Source organism: Furipterus horrens, unplaced genomic scaffold, assembly GCF_987537825.1.
Source record: "Furipterus horrens unplaced genomic scaffold, mFurHor1.1.pri manual_scaffold_11, whole genome shotgun sequence".
Taxonomy (NCBI): domain Eukaryota; kingdom Metazoa; phylum Chordata; class Mammalia; order Chiroptera; family Furipteridae; genus Furipterus; species Furipterus horrens.
In genome coordinates this window covers 59,145,645-59,162,926 of record NW_028327181.1, presented here as the reverse complement: position 1 = coordinate 59,162,926, position 17,282 = coordinate 59,145,645, and the positions used below count along the sequence as shown (strand labels likewise).

At 48.9% G+C, this 17,282-nt stretch overlaps 1 protein-coding gene and 1 long non-coding RNA gene across 2 annotated transcripts; both read right to left on the bottom strand.

Moving 5' to 3' along the window:
* Positions 1-2,854: 2,854 nt before the first annotated feature.
* Positions 2,855-5,852, bottom strand: TLCD2 (TLC domain containing 2). Its single transcript, XM_090291673.1, has 4 exons — positions 5,398-5,852; positions 5,113-5,195; positions 4,822-4,904; positions 2,855-4,247 (listed from the first exon to the last, which is right to left on the bottom strand). The coding sequence occupies exons 1-4, from the start codon at positions 5,571-5,573 to the stop codon at positions 3,798-3,800; spliced, it is 792 nt and encodes a 263-aa protein (XP_090147799.1). The 5' UTR covers positions 5,574-5,852; the 3' UTR covers positions 2,855-3,797.
* A 1,020-nt stretch (positions 5,853-6,872) lies between these two features.
* On the bottom strand, positions 6,873-11,785 carry LOC149997878 (uncharacterized). Its single transcript, XR_016513968.1, has 3 exons — positions 11,595-11,785; positions 9,977-10,062; positions 6,873-9,631 (listed from the first exon to the last, which is right to left on the bottom strand). It is a non-coding gene; the product is annotated as an uncharacterized LOC149997878 (long non-coding RNA).
* Between the last annotated feature and the right edge of the window lie 5,497 nt (positions 11,786-17,282).

The window sequence follows — 17,282 nt, the reverse complement described above, 5'->3', positions numbered from 1 at the left end:
GCACCATACATAATTATTAGAATATCATAGACTATATTCCCTGTGCTGTACTTTACATCCCATGACTATTCTGTAACTACCAATTTGTACTTCTTAATCCCTTCACCTTTGTCACAGGAGCAACTCTTTAAAAAATAACTTGCCTTATGTAATCTCTTACCAAGTGAGGGCGCCTCATTTCCAGTCTGACAAATCCAGATTTTACATACAATAAAGCTTTGACAACTCAGTTATGCAGATTTCTGTTTAATTAATTTTCTTGTTAATTTGGCTAAAAGATTCTTTGTTTTCAACCCTTATTGCAAATCTCTCTAAATTGTCTGCACCCATTTCCTTGCTCTAAATCCATTCTACTAAACAAATTGGGCTTGCTTTTTGATAGTTGAGAATCTTAGAACACCTTAGGGCTTTGTAGGTCATGAAGTTAGTGCCAAGAGATTGTCTCACAGCAGTTTCCACAATCCAGCATTGCATTATACACCAGGACACCACTGGAGCCACACAAAAAGTGACTCAGTGTAGCCACACTCACAAAAGACATGCAATTATTTGTTTAGCAATTTATTAATTTATGATCAGGACAGTGTTCCAAGCCCATAAAATATCAATGTTCCCCCATCCAAAAAAGCCCCTCCTCTGTGCTAGAAGACAAAGAATTCATCAGCAAGTAGCTTGGTAGGCATGGAGTCAAGTTTTGAGCACCACCTCACTGAGCCATGGTGAGGTCTGACAGAGCAGTGCCATGGTGACCCACCTCATTGTACCAAATGTAGCATCTGTCAACCTCTGTGCTTTTTAGCTTTTCTCATCCAAGGTGCCAACTAACCATGCCTCTCTGATTCCCACCATCTATATCTGGTGTACATTATCTAGAACTGGTCTAGTTGATGAGAGGCCATTTAATCAATTATAATCACAATCCGGTTCTGCCTTCTTGAAGTTCCACTGAGTCACCATGATGGAAATTTGTGTGTGATCCCAAATTCAGGTATTCACAAATGTCCTACCCTCACCAGTAGCGAATCTCACCCTTCCTTATGGGTTCTACTAGTTAACCACAGAAACAGCCAGATTTCCCTTACAGTCTAGTTCTTGGGCACCCTTTATAGGTAACTATCAAGTATTACCCAGAAGGTGTTCACTTGGAGCATGAATTTATGACATGCTCCCTAAGTACATCACTTTTTTTTTTTTTTTTTTTGGTGAAAAACTTAAGGGCAATGCTTTTGTTAATAAAGGCATTCCATTTAGGCTTTTCAAGGTACTACCCTTTAAAAAATTTTTATTTACTTAATTTTAGAGAGAGGGGAAGGGAGGACAGAGGGAGAGAAACATCAATGTGTGGTTGCCTCTTGCACATCCCCCAACTGGAGACCTGGCCCGCAACCCAGGTATGTGCCCTGACTGGGAATCAAACTGACAACCCTTTGGTTCACAGGCTGGTGCTCAATCCAGTGAGCCACACCAGCCAGGGCTTAAAGGTACTACTTTTATTAAAAGATAAACTCTGCCAGAATTCTACTTTGTTTCTCTATCTCAGCTTCTATACCTTTGTTTCTCTGGTGTGATTACACTTAAACCCTCTGCTCTTATTTTCTGCCTGTGTTTACTTAGCAGTTTCTCCTCAGCCTCTATTTGTTATTTTCTCCCCTTGAGCCTCAGTTTTAATGACTCTGTGATGGAGGATCTCTCATTATCCTTCTTCTCATATTTTCCCCTATCTCTATTAAATATTCTCTTTCTTTCCATCTCTGTGTTCTCTTCTTTCCCTTTTTCATTCCTTTTGACGTTTATTTAATCATTCTACCCCCAGCCCCTTTTCTCTCTGTGATTTTCCACAGTCTCTGCCTATTCTGCTATCTCAATATATATTCCTGATTCGGACTTCTTCTCCTCTTCTTACCAGCCTCTGCCGATCAGTTCCTGTTAGTCTGTCTTTGTTCTGCACCGTAGCTGCTTGTCCTTTGTCTTTCTGCCTATCTCCAACACCACCTATTTCCTACTCTTTTTCTGTCAATAAATCTTTCCACTGCCTGCCTCCTCCATCTTGTGCTCTTTTGCTTCTCAGCTCCCCTGACAAATCCCCCGTCTCTTTCCACCTCTCTCTTCTCTCTCGCTCTGCTAATTTCTCAGTCTGCCACTATTATCTCTGTCTCTCGTGAGTCTGGTTGTTCCTGCTTGTCACTCACTCTCAATAAATCACTGTCTAGACTATCTGTGACTTCCACCCTTGGGGTCCCTTCCTGTCAGCCTTTCTTTTTTTCTTTTCCTCTTTGTTTATGACCATTTTACCAATTCCATGATTTGGTTTATCTCAAGCTTCTACAACAGTCTTTCTTGATACTTCTGCCGAGGATTCCCTGTAATGCACTCCATCTCCCTTTGCTGTCTCTTCTAAGCAACTAATCCTCTTTCTATCTGTTCCTCAATCTATGTCTGTCTGTCTCTAACATCCCCTTTGTCTTTCTCTAGCTCAGCTTTTCTTTTCAGCAGGATATTTAAAAAAGTCGTCCAGTCTCTTGCTTTTGCTCATGTATCTTTTCTGTGGGTGATTAAGGGTTATCTAATTTTGTCCATTGTTTAGTAGAATGGCACCCTTAATCTGCTCTACACTTCCCATAACCTGGATGTTCTGCCTGAAGAAGGGAGGGGTTTTGTGCAATAGAAAAAAAGAATGCAGCCCTGGGTAGTTCAGTGAGTTAGAGCATTGTCCTGATACACCAAGGTTGTGGGTTCAATTCCCAGGCAGGGCTCATAAATGAAGATAAGCAGAACAACAAATAGGTCTCTCTCTCTCTCCCTTTCTTTTTCTCTCAAAAAAAAAAAAAATCAATCAATAAAAAAAAATTTTTGTTTAATGCAGCAGAAGTGGCTAGGGACAAAGGAGAGCTTGCGAATGACTTCCAGGAGAGGCAAACATTCCTTTATCCCTCTGTAGCCAAAAGGAAGCCTTCCCTCAGCTGCTTCTGCCTCTGCCCCTTTCTTCCATGAAGCCCGGGGTCTAGGAAGACCTTACACTGGGCACTCAGAATAGGTGTTTGAGTCCTTACTATGGCTCTGGCTTCAACACTATCCTAAGAAGAGAGACCTAGCCCCATGACCATTCTTCTAAAAATGTTCATTTCCTTTGAAAAGGTCAGGAGATGCTAAAGAAATTGAAAAGGCAGTTTCTGGACACAGTAGAGCTAAGGTTAAATACAAACACAATATAGTGGAGTTTTAGAACCAGAAATATCAGCTGCAATCACTATGACCCAGATTCTTTGGTCTCTTGGCAGCTGTTACATCTAATAACTACTGACTACAGATAGCACCTGTTGTGTCCTCTCACTGCCAGAATTTGGTCATATGTGAGGTCTCTCTTCCCTCTGGCCTTACTCCCTCCATATCAGATCTCTCTAATCCAGTAGGATTTCACCTTTCCTCATCTGTCCCTGTTCTAAAGTAAAGTGTTTCTGTTCCCATTGGCAGTTGCATTCATTTTCATGCCTCCTCCCACCCTTTATTGGTGGCATAGGCTGTACCTCTTGTAGTATTAGTCTTCTGGAAAGGACAGTTGGTTATCTGATAAAATTCAGTGAACAATAGCCCAGATTCCCATGCACCCATGAACTTTAGCATTTCTTCTCAGATCCTAGGAATGGGGGAGGGTGTGAATTAGCTGAAAGAGGAACTGAGATACTGAAAATCCCGTCCAGTCCTTACCCCAATAGGGGGCTGTGCATTGAAGATCACCATCTCCTTGTCCTGGTCCTACTTCCCCCAAGACTAGCAGAAGAGGAACCCGGGGCCTCTCTCTAGCCTTTCAGGCTGAAAGAGGAATCATCCTTGGTGACAGGCTCATCATCACATGTCCTGGTGCCCCTGGTTTCCTTGTGCCCAGGGATGCATGAATGAGGCCGAGGCCACAGGACATCACTGACGAAAATGCGAACACCTAGTGAGATGCTCATGGCTCCCACAGTGGCCAGCCCAGTTCCACCAAGGACGACCAGAGCAGGAGGCACCAGATGGTACTGGTGGATCAACCACAGACTCAACCACCCCAGCGGTACCAGGCGGAAAAGGGCCAGGGTGCCCAGGGTGGCCCAACTGGCCACACTGAAGGCCAAGGATGGGGCCTGGTGAGAAAGCAACAGCAACTTTCTTAGGTGCAGGCATGCAGAGTTCAGCTCTAGGAGCAGAGACACCATGGAGAAGCCCACATAGTGGCCAGACAGAATGGCGGTGCTGAGGCAGCTCACTACCTGGGGAGGCAGGGTCAAAGGTTAGAGGATCTTCCATGCTCTCCCACCCATCATGTCCCAATATCTGTCTGTCAGAGAGGGGCTCCCAAGCATTTTCTGGCACTCTCTCCCCCCAAACACCCAACCTTCCTGCTTACCCTTACATCAGGAGCCTGAATGGCCTTGAAACAATCTTTTGCTAGGATGGAAGCAGCCTTGGCTCAGAGGCTGTCTTTCCCGGGGCCCCAGCATCTGCACAGTACCCCCAACTTCCATTCCTGGCCTTTCCTGCCCCATCCCCACTCCCAATACTGGGGTTCCCTCTTCTAAGAAAAGCTCCACATTCAACATTTCTACAATTGACAGGACACCTGTGGGAGCCCAGGCTCCTGAGGCAGTGCTCAGAGTCCCAGTCCTGGCCAGCGGTCAATCCTCTCCCCTCAATTCAGCCCAAGGTTGGGAGAAACAAGCCCAGGGGAGAGGCAGTAGTGTCAGAGACTCTCTGGGAAGTCACGGGACATAAAGCTGCTGAAGAGACTGGGGTCCACAGCCTGGCCACACCTCCCTTGCTGTCTAGCCTCTCCATGAGTCTCACCACCAAATGGTGACAGAGAAGTTCCCAGGCCTGGCCCAAGGTCTGGTTCCACAGCATGTCAGCTCCATCAGCCAGGAAATAACCTGTATACAAAGGGGGTGGGGGTAGGTGGGAGGCATTAGGCTTCCTTCCCCCAAGTCAGTGTACAGCCTAGAGAGGAATCTCCAGCCCCTGCTTTTCACAGTTCTTTAGTTTCTCTCAGTAATGCTGACTGACAGAAGAGGACCTGGAGTTACTGTTGGGAGCTTATCCCTCTCCCCCAAACTAACCCAGCCTTCCCTGCAGACTCACCCACAGATACAGCCACCAGCATCAAGGCCCAAGGCGGGTGGCCATGAATGGGGTCGGTGGCCATCTGAGGGCACAGCAACAGCCTAGAGGAGATGGGGGAGTCACCACGGTCAGCGTTGTGCAGACCCCGATCCTATTCTCCTGTTGGGCACACCCACCCATCCATCCCAGTCTCAGACTATCAAGGTTTAGCATCAATTTTAAAGGCACCTGCCAGGTCTTGTAATGTTAGTTTTGCATCCTTTACCCTCACCCAGGTGTCTCCCAAAGCTCTAAGCCCCGCACCCGAGCAGCGCCCCGGCTCCTGTGAGCAGGCTGTGCACTAGGGAGACACAGATGTTCCGCCACTTCCAAGGCTGCTGAGCAGCAGATACCGGCGTGGGCAGCAGCTGCAGTCCCCAGTGCATCCCCCGGAAGGCGGCGAAGGAGGCACCGGTCATGAGGAGCCCCGAGGGCGCCATGGCCTGGCAGGCGCACTAGGTCCGGAGCAGTTCTTGGGCCCCTGCGCACTCGCCCAGACGCATCCAACGCCCGCTATAGAGATTGCGAACCCTCGTCCAGGCGGGGCTGGATCCCTGGGCTCTCTGGCTCCGCGGGCCTTAGGAATCTCCTGTAACTTTTCCAAGGACTCGCCCACGACCTCTCAGCTGGGCGGTGATTGGAGCAACCGTGGGGCCAACGCCCCTGAAGCCAAGGCAACCGATCGCGTCCCACCCTAGCAACAACAGCTGGTTTGGGGCTCCCCGGGACCCTGAGGTGCCACGGAGCTCAGGCGAACTTCGGGGATGTCTATAGAGGTCTTCCCGAACTTTCTGTGTCCCGAACTCTTCGGAGCTTCAGATATAGGTCACTAATCTCACCTGACACTCCCGGAGGCCCCGCCCCACTTTCACCTCTTCTGCCTACTCCCAAATCTCACCTGCTGATCATCCCTCCCACCTCATCCACACGGCCCTGAAGTTAAGAGGGCAGGGCAAACCTACTCCCACTTGCTTAAACCTCGCTGTCCCCGCACTGCTCCGCACCCCTACCCCCCAGCCCCCGCCCCGCCAGTCTCAGCTGTGGGGAGGAAAGCATTTCACGTTCTTAGCGCCACCCTTTCCACCTCCGGAGGTCTGCAGGCCTCTAACACACCCAGCAACCACACAATTCCAGGAGTGCTCTCAAAAAGGACAGCTGCTCCCTTTCTGGACAAGCGACCCACTAGGGACTCCTCCCCCAACCTTCTTTGGGTGTCCTACAGAGGATCCTCATTATTAGGAAGGGGAGGCAAAGGGAACCACTCAGTACTATGGTCTTGAAAAGCACTCCTCCCCTGAGGGAAGTATCTGTTGGGTGGACAGTCTCTTCCAATCTGAGGAGGTAGGGGAGGTCACACAGGGTGACCCACCTCAGGGTTGGGGCAAAATCAAAGAGAAAAACAAAGACCTATCCTGCTTTCAGCAGCAGGACTCTCAAGATTCCAGAATCTTCCCCTCAACCCCTATTTCCTGAAGAGTGATAGGTATTTGATGTTTTCTATCTTATTCCACTCCACATCTTGAGCTGCCTGCCAGCCAGAAATTCATAGAGCCTTTCCTGTAAACGGATCAGGTGGAGTCCAGCTACTCCCAAAGAATGAACTTCGTAAACCAATAGGTGCTCCCCCAAACACTCTCATAACCCCTCTTCTCCACCAAAACCCCATTAAGTACAAGGGGCTTGGGGCATCCCTTCATTCTTCCACACCTACTACCCCACTAAAAATAAAATTCCACTAGTTCTTTTAAATTTTATTTGCTATATGAAAACCATACAAAATTAATATAGCAAATTTGGAAATTACAGAAAAAAAGGAAAAGAAAAATTACAATAACCTTATTCACCCACCCAAAATAACCACCACTATTAACACTTTGGAGTGTGTCCTCAGTCTTTATCTGTTCTATGTATTATGCAAGTATATACTTCTATCTTAAAAAAACAAAATTGAGATCACCACTTAATTACTTTTAGAACCTTTTTATTATTCAAAGAGCATTTTTCTTTGTAGTCAAATGTTCTTCCACATCATTTTAATGGCTGCCCAGTATTCCATCATCTGGATGGATATACAATAATTTACTTAAGCAATCCCCTATTGCACATTTTCATTACAACAGAAGTGAATTTCCAGTCACAGTTGCTTCCCATTTTTCTCTATTGCAATGCTGGGATGAACACCTTATAACTAAATCTTTAATAATTTTCTTAGGATAAATTCCCAAATGTAGAATTACTAGGCCAAAGGTCATGGTAATGTTTGATACATATAACCAAACTTGCATCCAGGAAAACTGTATCAATTTGTACCTCCATATGCAATGTATGGCAGTTACATTAGTACCTTTTTGCCAACAACTGTGTCTTATTTTTTCTGTTATAGCTTACTATGGGAAAAATGCTTATAGTTCTATTCACCTCTCTTTAATTACTAATGAAGCACACATTTTTTCCATTGTTTTATACATTTCAATTTCTTTTATGAAACTTTCCTGTTTCTGTCCTTTCACAGCAGGCTCTTGTTCCTTGACGCTGCTTATATCAAAATTATAAGGTGGCCCTAGCTGATGTGGGTCAGTGGATTGAGTGCCAACCTGCGAACCTAAAGATCGCTGGTTTGATTCCCAGTCAGGGCACAGGCCTGGGTTGTGGGCCAGGTTCCCAGCTGCGGGTGTGCAAGAGGCAATGGATCTGTGTTTCTCTCACACATCAATGTTTCTCTCCCTCTCTCCCTTCCTTCCCCCTCTCTAAAAAGAGAAAAACAAATCTTAAAAAAATAAAAATTATAGGTAGAGGAGAGGTGGAAGTAGGAGCATGAAAACACAGGACACTTTAATATGGTCCCACTACTCTGAAGGAGACTGAAGGTGGCTGGAAGTTTGCCCTTGCCAGAGGCTGGCTGTCCTCCCTCTTCCTGGGGTGCTCCTGGCCCTTGTGGGTCCCCTCTGCAGGGTGCCCAGACAGGTCCCTGTGCTCTCCAGGCCTTGTTCTTCACTGGTCTGCCTGCCTCTGTGTTCCCAGGCTGCTCTTCCTCATGTCTCCTCCATGATGGTGAGGGTGGCAGAGCCACATATCCATTGCTGGAAGGACACACTGTGGCCAGTGAAGCGAGGAGGAGGGGAAGAAAGGATGGAAGAAATGTCCAGGGACACAGTGATCTTTGTTGAAGTCTATGAGTGGACTCAGTCTACACACCCCCTTCTACCACAGTCCTACACACATGCAGCTTAGACTGCAAGAGCTCCATTCAATGATCTACTCTCCCCTAAATCTTCCAGTTTCTCATAAACGGAGACTAGGACCCAGCTCCCTGTATACCTCCTCCCCCCAAATAGAACAAACAGCTTCCTCCAGCCCCAGAACATGGCTACTTTCAGGCAAGGAGACTGAGCCAAGGATGAACCACACCAGAGTGTAAGCCCAATAATGAGACTGAATCAGCAGCTGGGGGTGGCAGGTTTATGCTGCCTGATGCTCCAAAGTAGGGGTCACGTCCCAGAACTCAGCACTCCTGGTTGCTGGAGGGGAGAATTTCCTGCCTTGCACAGGCCTAAGTTGAGTCTCACACACTCTCCTAGAAAGTAAAGTGAAGAAAGAAAGCAGTGGTAGCTGGTACCCCATCAGGAGCTGCAGTCCTGTTCTGAGTAGCAGAGGACGCCTGGTGCCACCTTTGCATGATGAGAAGTCAACATAGAGATTGAACTCCTACTAGCTCCTAGAACTCTCCAACCTCCTACCCTCACCTCCTGGGTTTATGGTCAGGGAGGGGGTAGGGCAATAGCTTAAGTGGAAAGCTGTTTTGTTCCTATCCCAAGCTCTCAGTTTGCACAAATGGACTTCTGATTCCCTCAGGCATACTCAACTGGGTGACTTCCGAGTCTCACGGATAGGTAGGGAAGCTGAGACAGGAGGTCTAAGGTCCCACATACAGTAAGTATTCCAGAATCTACAGTGCAGGCCAGTCTAAGGAAATGCAGGGAAAGGTAAGAGCAGGGGCATGACTACTCAGATGGAAGCTTCAGTATGAACTTCTCCCTGAGAGAAGGCTTACTTCTGGACCTCACCTGGGAAGGCTGGTGGAAAGAATGAGGGATAAGAAAAGAGGGCCAAGAAAAACATCTGAATAAAGGGACAGACAGGGTTTTCTTTGCTCCGCTTCTTCTCATCATCACACAGAGAATGACTAACCTTGGGTAGGCAGAGCCATCTACTCCCTAACCCAGTCAGAGTTTCTAATCTAAAATTGCTCTCTCTTGCTGTGCCAGCCAGGGTGAAGACTCTCCAAATGAACAGAGTTCCCTTTCCCGAAAGGTATTATCATCATTCCGGCTGTTCGGACCTTCCAGATGAGGGGGAAAGCAGCTCCTTCTCCTCCTTGAAGCCAGGGGCAGAGGGCAACAGTTCTTCAACTGGCAGCTTTAGCTGGGTCAGGACATAAAGCTTGCCACTGAAGAACTACTGCGGCTCAGCCAGGTGAGAGTGTGGGAGGTACAGGTTCCTAAAGGCAAAGGGAAGAAAAATGGGAAAGACCTGAGCAGGGCCATGTCCAACTGGCCATCCAAGTCCAGCCCCAGCAGACACTCAACCTTCTAATGAAGGGTTCTTGGCTCTCATCTGGGCCTGCAAGGAGCTGTTAACTCCAGTGAGAAGCAAGAGGCAGTTCTAAACATACTTCCCTTTCTTCTCTTTTCAGAACTGAAGCTATAGAAACCCAGGCTTGCTCTTTCTCACTTACCCCAGCTACCAGTAAGGGACCACAGCCTACTCAGTATTCAGAAGAGGCAGGACCTGGGACCCTGGGTACACCCCACCTGTCACCCAGGTACCAGGTGAGAAGTTGTACCTCAGGTCCAGAAAAGTGAGCTCAGTGATCAGCCCACCTGACTGATTCCTAGGGAGTTCAACTGGAAGAGTTCTGGGGGCCGGGATCTGGGAAAGAATGAGAAAGGGAAGAGATCTAGAGTTTGGAAGGTCAGCAGAGGCTCCTGGGACTGTGAGGAGAGGACAAGGGACCAAAGGGTGGAGGGGAGGGAGATTAGGCAGGGAGGTTGGGCAGTCTCCCCAGGACTCTCAAATGCCAGGCATTCCGCTTGCGCATTCCGGGTACATCTGGTATGAATTCCAGGCTGTCTGCCGGCCCCTCCATGTCTGAACTTTGTTCCAAGTTCCAAGCCCCGCCCCCACAGTTCCAACGCATGAATCAGCAGGAAAAGCCGGGCCCTGCAGCATGGCCCAGGGAGGGGGTTGGGGGCGTGGCAGGCTTCGGGGCTGTGAGCTGGGAGGGCGGGTTTGTGCTGACACTCAGCCCAAGGGCATGCCCATGCCAATGGGAAGGATCAAGGTGGTCTTGCCTTGAGATTTCTATACTCAGAAGGTGAGAAAGATTAGGGTAGGGGTGGGAGGTTTTGAAATTATAAAACCCTCTTGGGAGGCAAGAACTTTGAGGTACCTTCCTTCCCCCAGGTGACCAGTCCCCAACTCCCTTTCTCGAAGCCGGCTCTGGTCAGCCCATAGGACTTAGCGGCTGCTGAGAGTATGTGCCAAGCAGGTGCCCTTGGCTGCAGGGTGAGGTGGGTCCAGGGCACTGACCCTCTGACCAGCTGCTCCATCAACCTTCTGGCACCTTGACAGCTTCCAGCCTAATCTGACAGCCAGGACGACAGGCCAAATGAGTTGGTGGCAGGAACTAGGGCCGGAGGGAGGTGGGGGCGACAGCACAGTCCGAGGCCACGGGGAGGGGCCAAGAGTTGGCTGAGAGGTGGGGAGTGAGGGAGCCCAGTGATGACTAACTCAGGCGCCCCACCCAGCCAGCCGGTTTCCCAGGCGGTCGGGGCCAGGCTTGGGCTAGGGCCCCCACAACCGAATAGGCTGGGGGAGGTGCAGAGGTGACCTTCTCTCGGCCCAAGACGGCTAGTGAGGCTGGGGCCGGGGGTAGAGTTTCCAGGCCCTCCTCGTGTCCGCTCCCCCCACCATTCGCGGTGAAACCCTAAACCTTTGGGTTGCATAAGGCCCCGGCACTGCCGCCCCCTACTCCTCTCCCCTCCCCCCTTACATAACATCCCCTGGAGGGAATAAGAGGGGCCGGCCCGCCCAGAGACCCCTTCCCTGCCAGGGCACTCAGCTGACCCTGACCCAGTGAGTGCCGGTAGAGGCAAAGCACCTCTACCACCACCCGCCCGATCCAAATCCTCCCTAGGCTGGGTGGCCAGCTCCCGTATCCTCGGACCAGAGGGAGTCGAGGGTAGCTGCCCCCAGCCCTTCGGCCCCTCACCTTCTTACCAGCTACTCCGCAAGACCTTCTGCCAAGACTCCTGTCCCGGACTCTTCCTTAAAACCTCCTGACACACTACTCTAGACAGTCTAGGCCCCTCTCCCCCAGGGCGCCCCGGTCTCCACCGCCCCCTCTCCCCTCCCCCGGAAGGGCAGGGTGTGGCCACCAGAACCCTACTTGCCCCCCTTACCCCGTTAGCACGGTTCGCTCCAGTGGGGCCAGGATCCCAGCTCACACCCACCTGGTGCTGGGTGTGTGGTGGGTGCTGAGGGTAGGGAAGCAAATCAGTGCGTCCGTTCCCCACGGCCGGCGGCGCTCTCTTCCCAACGCCCAGCACACACCGGCTCCAGTCTCCGATCAGCTGGCGGCGTCGTGACGCACAAGTTGCGATTGCACCGCCCAGGGCCAATCACCGCCTACTGGCGGGGAGCGTGACCACACCCACTCGGGGGCGCCAGCCCTTCGCTCTGGTCCCGCCTCTCCGGCCGCCTTAGCTCTGATTGGCAAGGAGGCCACCCCTTGGCCTAGTAGAGTTGCATTAAGCCACACCCACCAACTCACGAGCTGGCCAATACGTGCAAAGGTGTGGCTCAGCCCTCCTCCTAAGCTACTTGCTTTTAAGAGCGCTACGTCAAAGCAGGGTGCGAAAGAACAGAAGGAAGTAGAGGCATGTGTGTTTGCAGTGCATACTGGTCAATGTAGTTCTCGACTTGACACATCGTTCCCAGAATCCAGAGCGCTCTGTGAGTTGGCATTTTTAAACTCATCTCTGAATTCATCCCGGCTAAGTCCTTAAAGGGCTACAGCCCCTCCTTTTTGGAAGCTGTGAATGCTCATTTTAGACAACCCCAAAACAGATTCGCTGACCTCTGCAGAAGGCTAAGGAAAGGTAGAGCAGGCGAAGGAAGCAGCAGGAGTGGGTAGAACGAAAGGTGGAAATCAGCTCCCAGGGAAGCAGACTCTTCCACTGGGTGGGAACTCCTTGAGGGCTTTTGGGATAGGGAAGACTGTCCATCTCGCCAAGCCCCAGCTTTCACTGGAGAGATCTAATCCACCCCTCATGAGGCAGGATGGGGGGGGGGGTTCCTGATCAGGAGGCTTTTCTTTCCTTGGAGATGTCACGTCCCAGCCGCAGGGACAGAGCCACTTCCTGACAAATTTCATACTTTTCAGCGGCTGTGAAGCTGGGGAGATCCCGGCCGGGTCTAGGATGTCTGACCTCGTTGTCCTCCCAGCCTTTCGACCCTGCCACGAAAGCCCTCAGTAAAATGGTTTGATACCCCTCACCCCCCCCCCCCCAAAAAAAAAGATCCATAGCACAGTCTTCATCTGAAAGTAGAAGGAAGACTTGTGGTCAGAAACTAGGGGATGGGCCGTGTCCAAGTACAGATGGTCGGCAACTCCATCCTCTAATACCCTCATTCGGTACCGCCCTCCAGAAGCTTTCCAGTGACTCAGACCTACTTAGGGAAGAGATTTCAAAGGTAGAGACCAATGAGGAGGCTGTTCCTTCCCCCAGGGACCAATCAGAGTTTAGAGGGGCGGGGGATGGGCAAAAAACTGAAAGGAATCCAGTGACTTGGCAAAAGCTGCTGAACTGCTTATTTAAAGGAGCAAGTTTGAGACCTCCCCACCTCATCACTTTTCCGCCCTCCCCCCTCCCTGAACCGAATAGAAATGTGTAGACTTGGATCCATGACTTTTCCATAAGCGCCAAATTGGGGGTGAGGGTAACTGAGCTGGAAGGATTAGCCTGAAGTGTGAGATAGTTCCTTCTGTATTAAATACGGGCTCTGCCAAGTGATTGCTGTGGTTCCTAGGAGCTCCACAATTGTGTTCAGAATATTGTGCCTTTAAGGAAACTTCCTGCCTTCCACCCCAGTGACAGCTGATCATAGGAAAGTGTGACCTCAGGGGACGAATCAGCTGTTACCACATCCTCTTTCCTTTCAGCCTGCCCTACTCCATCTGCTTATTCCCTCCTCCCCCACCATCAGCAGGGAGGGAAGGAGATGGAAACCCAAATATGGGGGACCTGCTTATATGTTCTTTTCTCCTCTCTCTTTCTCACTCCAGGACTGTCACCATCTGTCCCCCTCTTCCATCTCCCCCCAAACTGTTGGTTAGTTCTTCAGAGGTTCTGAGCTTGGAATGAGAGGTATTTCCTGTCAGCACAGTCAGTTCAGACCTGCCCTCCCTGGTCTAATAAGGGAGGCCACTACTGGGGGGAGGCCCAGAATGGAGGCCCGGTGTGTGTGGGCCAAGTCCAGTGAAGCTGCGGACCAAGCCTAGAAGGAAAGGAACAGCTGTGGAAAGCAAGCCTCCTGGATGTCAGAACTCTGCTCCCCAAGCCACCTGCCCCTTCTCCCTGCTGAAGTTGCCTTATTCCTCCCCAGGCAGGGACCTGCTAAGGGGATCCTCCTGGCCTTGCCCATTCACTCCCCTTTTAACTGTTCTTAGACACTCCCTGGCCCTGGCTGCTTCAGTTTTTACACTCTTACCCTCCACAGCAAGGGAGCTAATGTGGAGCTTCCTATGCCTGCAGGTGGAAAACATTGGTCCCAGGAACCAGGGGCTTTGGCTGGAAAGTCCTCAGGAAGACCTAAGTAAATATTTGCCCGTGGCCCTGAGCTGGGAATCAGGGTCAATGCAGGACAAGCTTAGTGTGAAGTCCGAGGACTGACTTGGCAAGGTTGGGAGAAACTGATCAGGGCTTTGGCCAAGCCTGGAAGGAAGAGAAATCTCACCAGCTGACCCATTCCCATTACCCTTAGCGTAAAAGTACCATCCCCTTCCCACCCAAAGCCCTTGTGGTACGCATTTTTGTCAGTTTTATTCTGCTAATTCTCCATCCCCTCACCCTCCCACCTTATAGGGCACAAGGACAGACTTTGAGTCCATGGTTTCTCAACCTCAGCACTATTGACATTTTGGATTGGATAATTTCTTGTGGAGCTGTACTGTTGGGACCAGCATCCCCGGCCCACTAGATGCTATGACAATCAAAAGTGTCTCTCAGCATTACCAAATAGTCTCTGGGGGCCCAAATTGCTCCCAGTTGAGAACCACTGAGTTAGACAAACTTGGACTGAAATTCTAATTCTTACCAGCTGTCAGTCTTATGAATATACTTAACATCTCTGAGCCTCAATTTCCTCATTTGCAAAACTGAATGAATAATAAATTCATGGTTTATTGTAGGAATTTAAAAAGGATCATATTTGAAAATACCTAGCATAGTACCAGGCCCACTGCCCAGAGTTAGTGCACTAAGCAGTAGCTTCCTCCAGTTTTCTCTCTGCCTAATCAGCAAAGGCTAACCTCACTCACCATGGGCGGACTGCTGGGTCAGCTGCAGCCTGCCTTCTTGACTCTCCAAGCCATGACCTCCAGGAAACTCAATATTTACATTGGTGAAGAGGAGAGTCTAATTTGGTCCCAGAGTCCCCAAAGCCCAAGAGTGCTTGGGTTGGGATTCAAGGGAAATTTGGGAATAGATCTGTTACAGAGCATTATATCTCAGGATGTGGCCTGCAGATACCCTGCATCAGAATTACTTGGGGTGCTTATTAGAAATTCAGATTTCTGGGTCTCATTCTGGACTATTAATTCAGAAGTACCTCATAAAGTTTGAATACCACTGTTTTAGAGCTCAGATTGAGGAAGTTGTCATTGCCCCAGAAATCTTAGTGCACCAGTGCCTACCATTGCAAGGACTTTCCTATTCAAGGGAAGGAAAGAATTCTGATTGGGTTCCCTCTCTTGGAAATACATGTCATTAGCAGCCAAGATTGATCCAGCTTTGTATGATTCATTATTCCTATTCAGACCATTAATTCTCTTATTTTCTCTCACTGTTTTTCAGATTCAGAATATTACTAGAATAGTTCAATTTATTTTAGAATCTAAGCTTCTTCCAGATGTTTTGAATATTCCCTTTTGTATTTTGGCATTGAAAATACATAACTTAAGTGAAAATTAAAATGAAAAATCTGGCCCTGGCCGGGTAACTCGAGTTCTTCAGAGCATTGTTCCCACATGCCAAGGTTGTGGGTTTCATCCCTGGTCAGGGCACGTACAAAAATCAACCAATAAATGCATAAATAATTGGGACAACAAATCGATGTTTCTTTCTCTCCCTACTTCTCTCTAAAAATTAATAAATAAAAATAAATAAATAAGAAGTAAAGGCACTAGCTCAAAAATAAATAAATAAAAGTAAAAATCTTATGGAATGATTAAAAAAAAAGAATTCTGAGGTAAGGTTAGTTACACCCAAGGTCATTGTTGCATTACAAGCCAAAACCACTAGAGGGCAGGCCTCACGCAGACTTGCAGAAAGAAAACAGTACCTGCTCAGTCTAGGTAAACTGAGACTAGAGCAAAGACCACGTAGATCCAGTTTTATTGGTACTAAGAAGCAGGCACTACCTCCTGACCATAAAAACTTATCCTCTAGTCTCAGGCACTCAGACCAAAGTTGGGGATGAAAGATTGTCAAAGAACACCTAATTTCCCAGACTGAAAAAACAATAGGGCAATGGCCAAGGAGTATAGAGAACATTCTTTTTAGAAAGAGATAGGCCTGGGTTTGAATCCTGTCTATACCGCTTCTCAGTTATGCGACCTTGGGAAAGTTACTTAAGGTCCTCATTTTCATCATCTTAAAATGAATATAAAAATTTCTTAAAAGGGTTGTGCGAGGATTAAAGAAAACAAGGCATGCGAAGTGCTTAGCATGGTGCCTGGATCCTAATCAGCACTTGTTAAATGGTGATTGTAAATTATTACTTATGACCAAGGTCCTATGACCAAGCACATCAAGGGTTCCTGCTGCCCCTTCAAGAAAGAGGATACAGATGGAATGAGATTATGGTCCAGCCATTCTTGTTTCCTCTCTACTTTGGACTTTAGTTTTCCTTAAATGCCTTTATGAAACCCCTACACCTCTACACCAAACCAGTACACTCCTAGAAGTGAGACTCAAAAAAGTTAGTGGTGGCCTTGGCGGGGAAGCCAGGTTACTTGGAGCACTGTCCCCATACACCAAGGTTGCGGGTTCCATCCCCAGTCAGGGCACATACAAAAGTCAACCAATGAATGCATAAATGAGTAGAACAACAAAAATCAATGTTTTCCTCCCTTAAATTAGGAAGTTAAAAATATTAGAAACAGTCAGTGGTTTCACTACAGACAAGGGCCTATCTGTTCTGCAAACGAGTCAGAACGGAGACCCCTTGAAGGAATCCTGTAGTTCTGGTGCCAGCACTGCGGTTTCTCTCACTATCCTGTGCTGCACCCTCCCCCCAGCCACGGTGGCATCTGCAAGGCTCTGGCACAGCAAGCAGGCTCTGTGGCACCACAGAAACTGATCTTCAGCAGGAAGTCTTGGGGAACATTTCCTCCCAAGAATTCCAGGCCTTTGGGCCTGGGCCACTTCTCTCCGTCAGATTGTCCAGAATTGGGGGTGGGGGTGGGAACCCTATAAGAGGGCTGCCAGCTGGGAGGACTCCAGGGCGGAAAGTCTGTGCATCAGCTTTTAAGTCTCCATTCTGCCACTTGGACAAATCTCTCTGACAGCTCTTGGTTATCACCTCTGAAATATAAATGATAATAACTGTCCTCCCTACGTGCTGTGAGGCCAAATGGACTGTTACTGATGACATGTTTTGGGAAATTAAAAAGCTCCTTCTTTTAGAAGCCAGCATGGAGGGGATGAAGGGACTTGATGTCATAAGTCCCGTCTCAGCCTCTGGTTTATCTGTAAAACCGAGCGGGGCGATCAGCCCACTTAAAGGCCGGGATCTCTGGGGAAAGTCTCCCTTAGATCTGCGTTCTGGGGGTGCAGGAGGAAGCAGGGAGGGTAGGGCAAATCGTG

Excerpts from the sequence above, each read along its gene's own strand:
- TLCD2 (XM_090291673.1), bottom strand. The coding sequence starts at position 5,573 with ATGGCGCCCTCGGGGCTCCTCATGACCGGTGCCTCCTTCGCCGCCTTC. Across the intron at positions 5,196-5,397 it reads GGAGCCGGGGCGCTGCTCGG|GCTGTTGCTGTGCCCTCAGA; the intron begins GTGCGGGGCTTA and ends CATCTCCTCTAG. Across the intron at positions 4,248-4,821 it reads TTCTCTGTCACCATTTGGTG|GTAGTGAGCTGCCTCAGCAC; the intron begins GTGAGACTCATG and ends CTGCCTCCCCAG.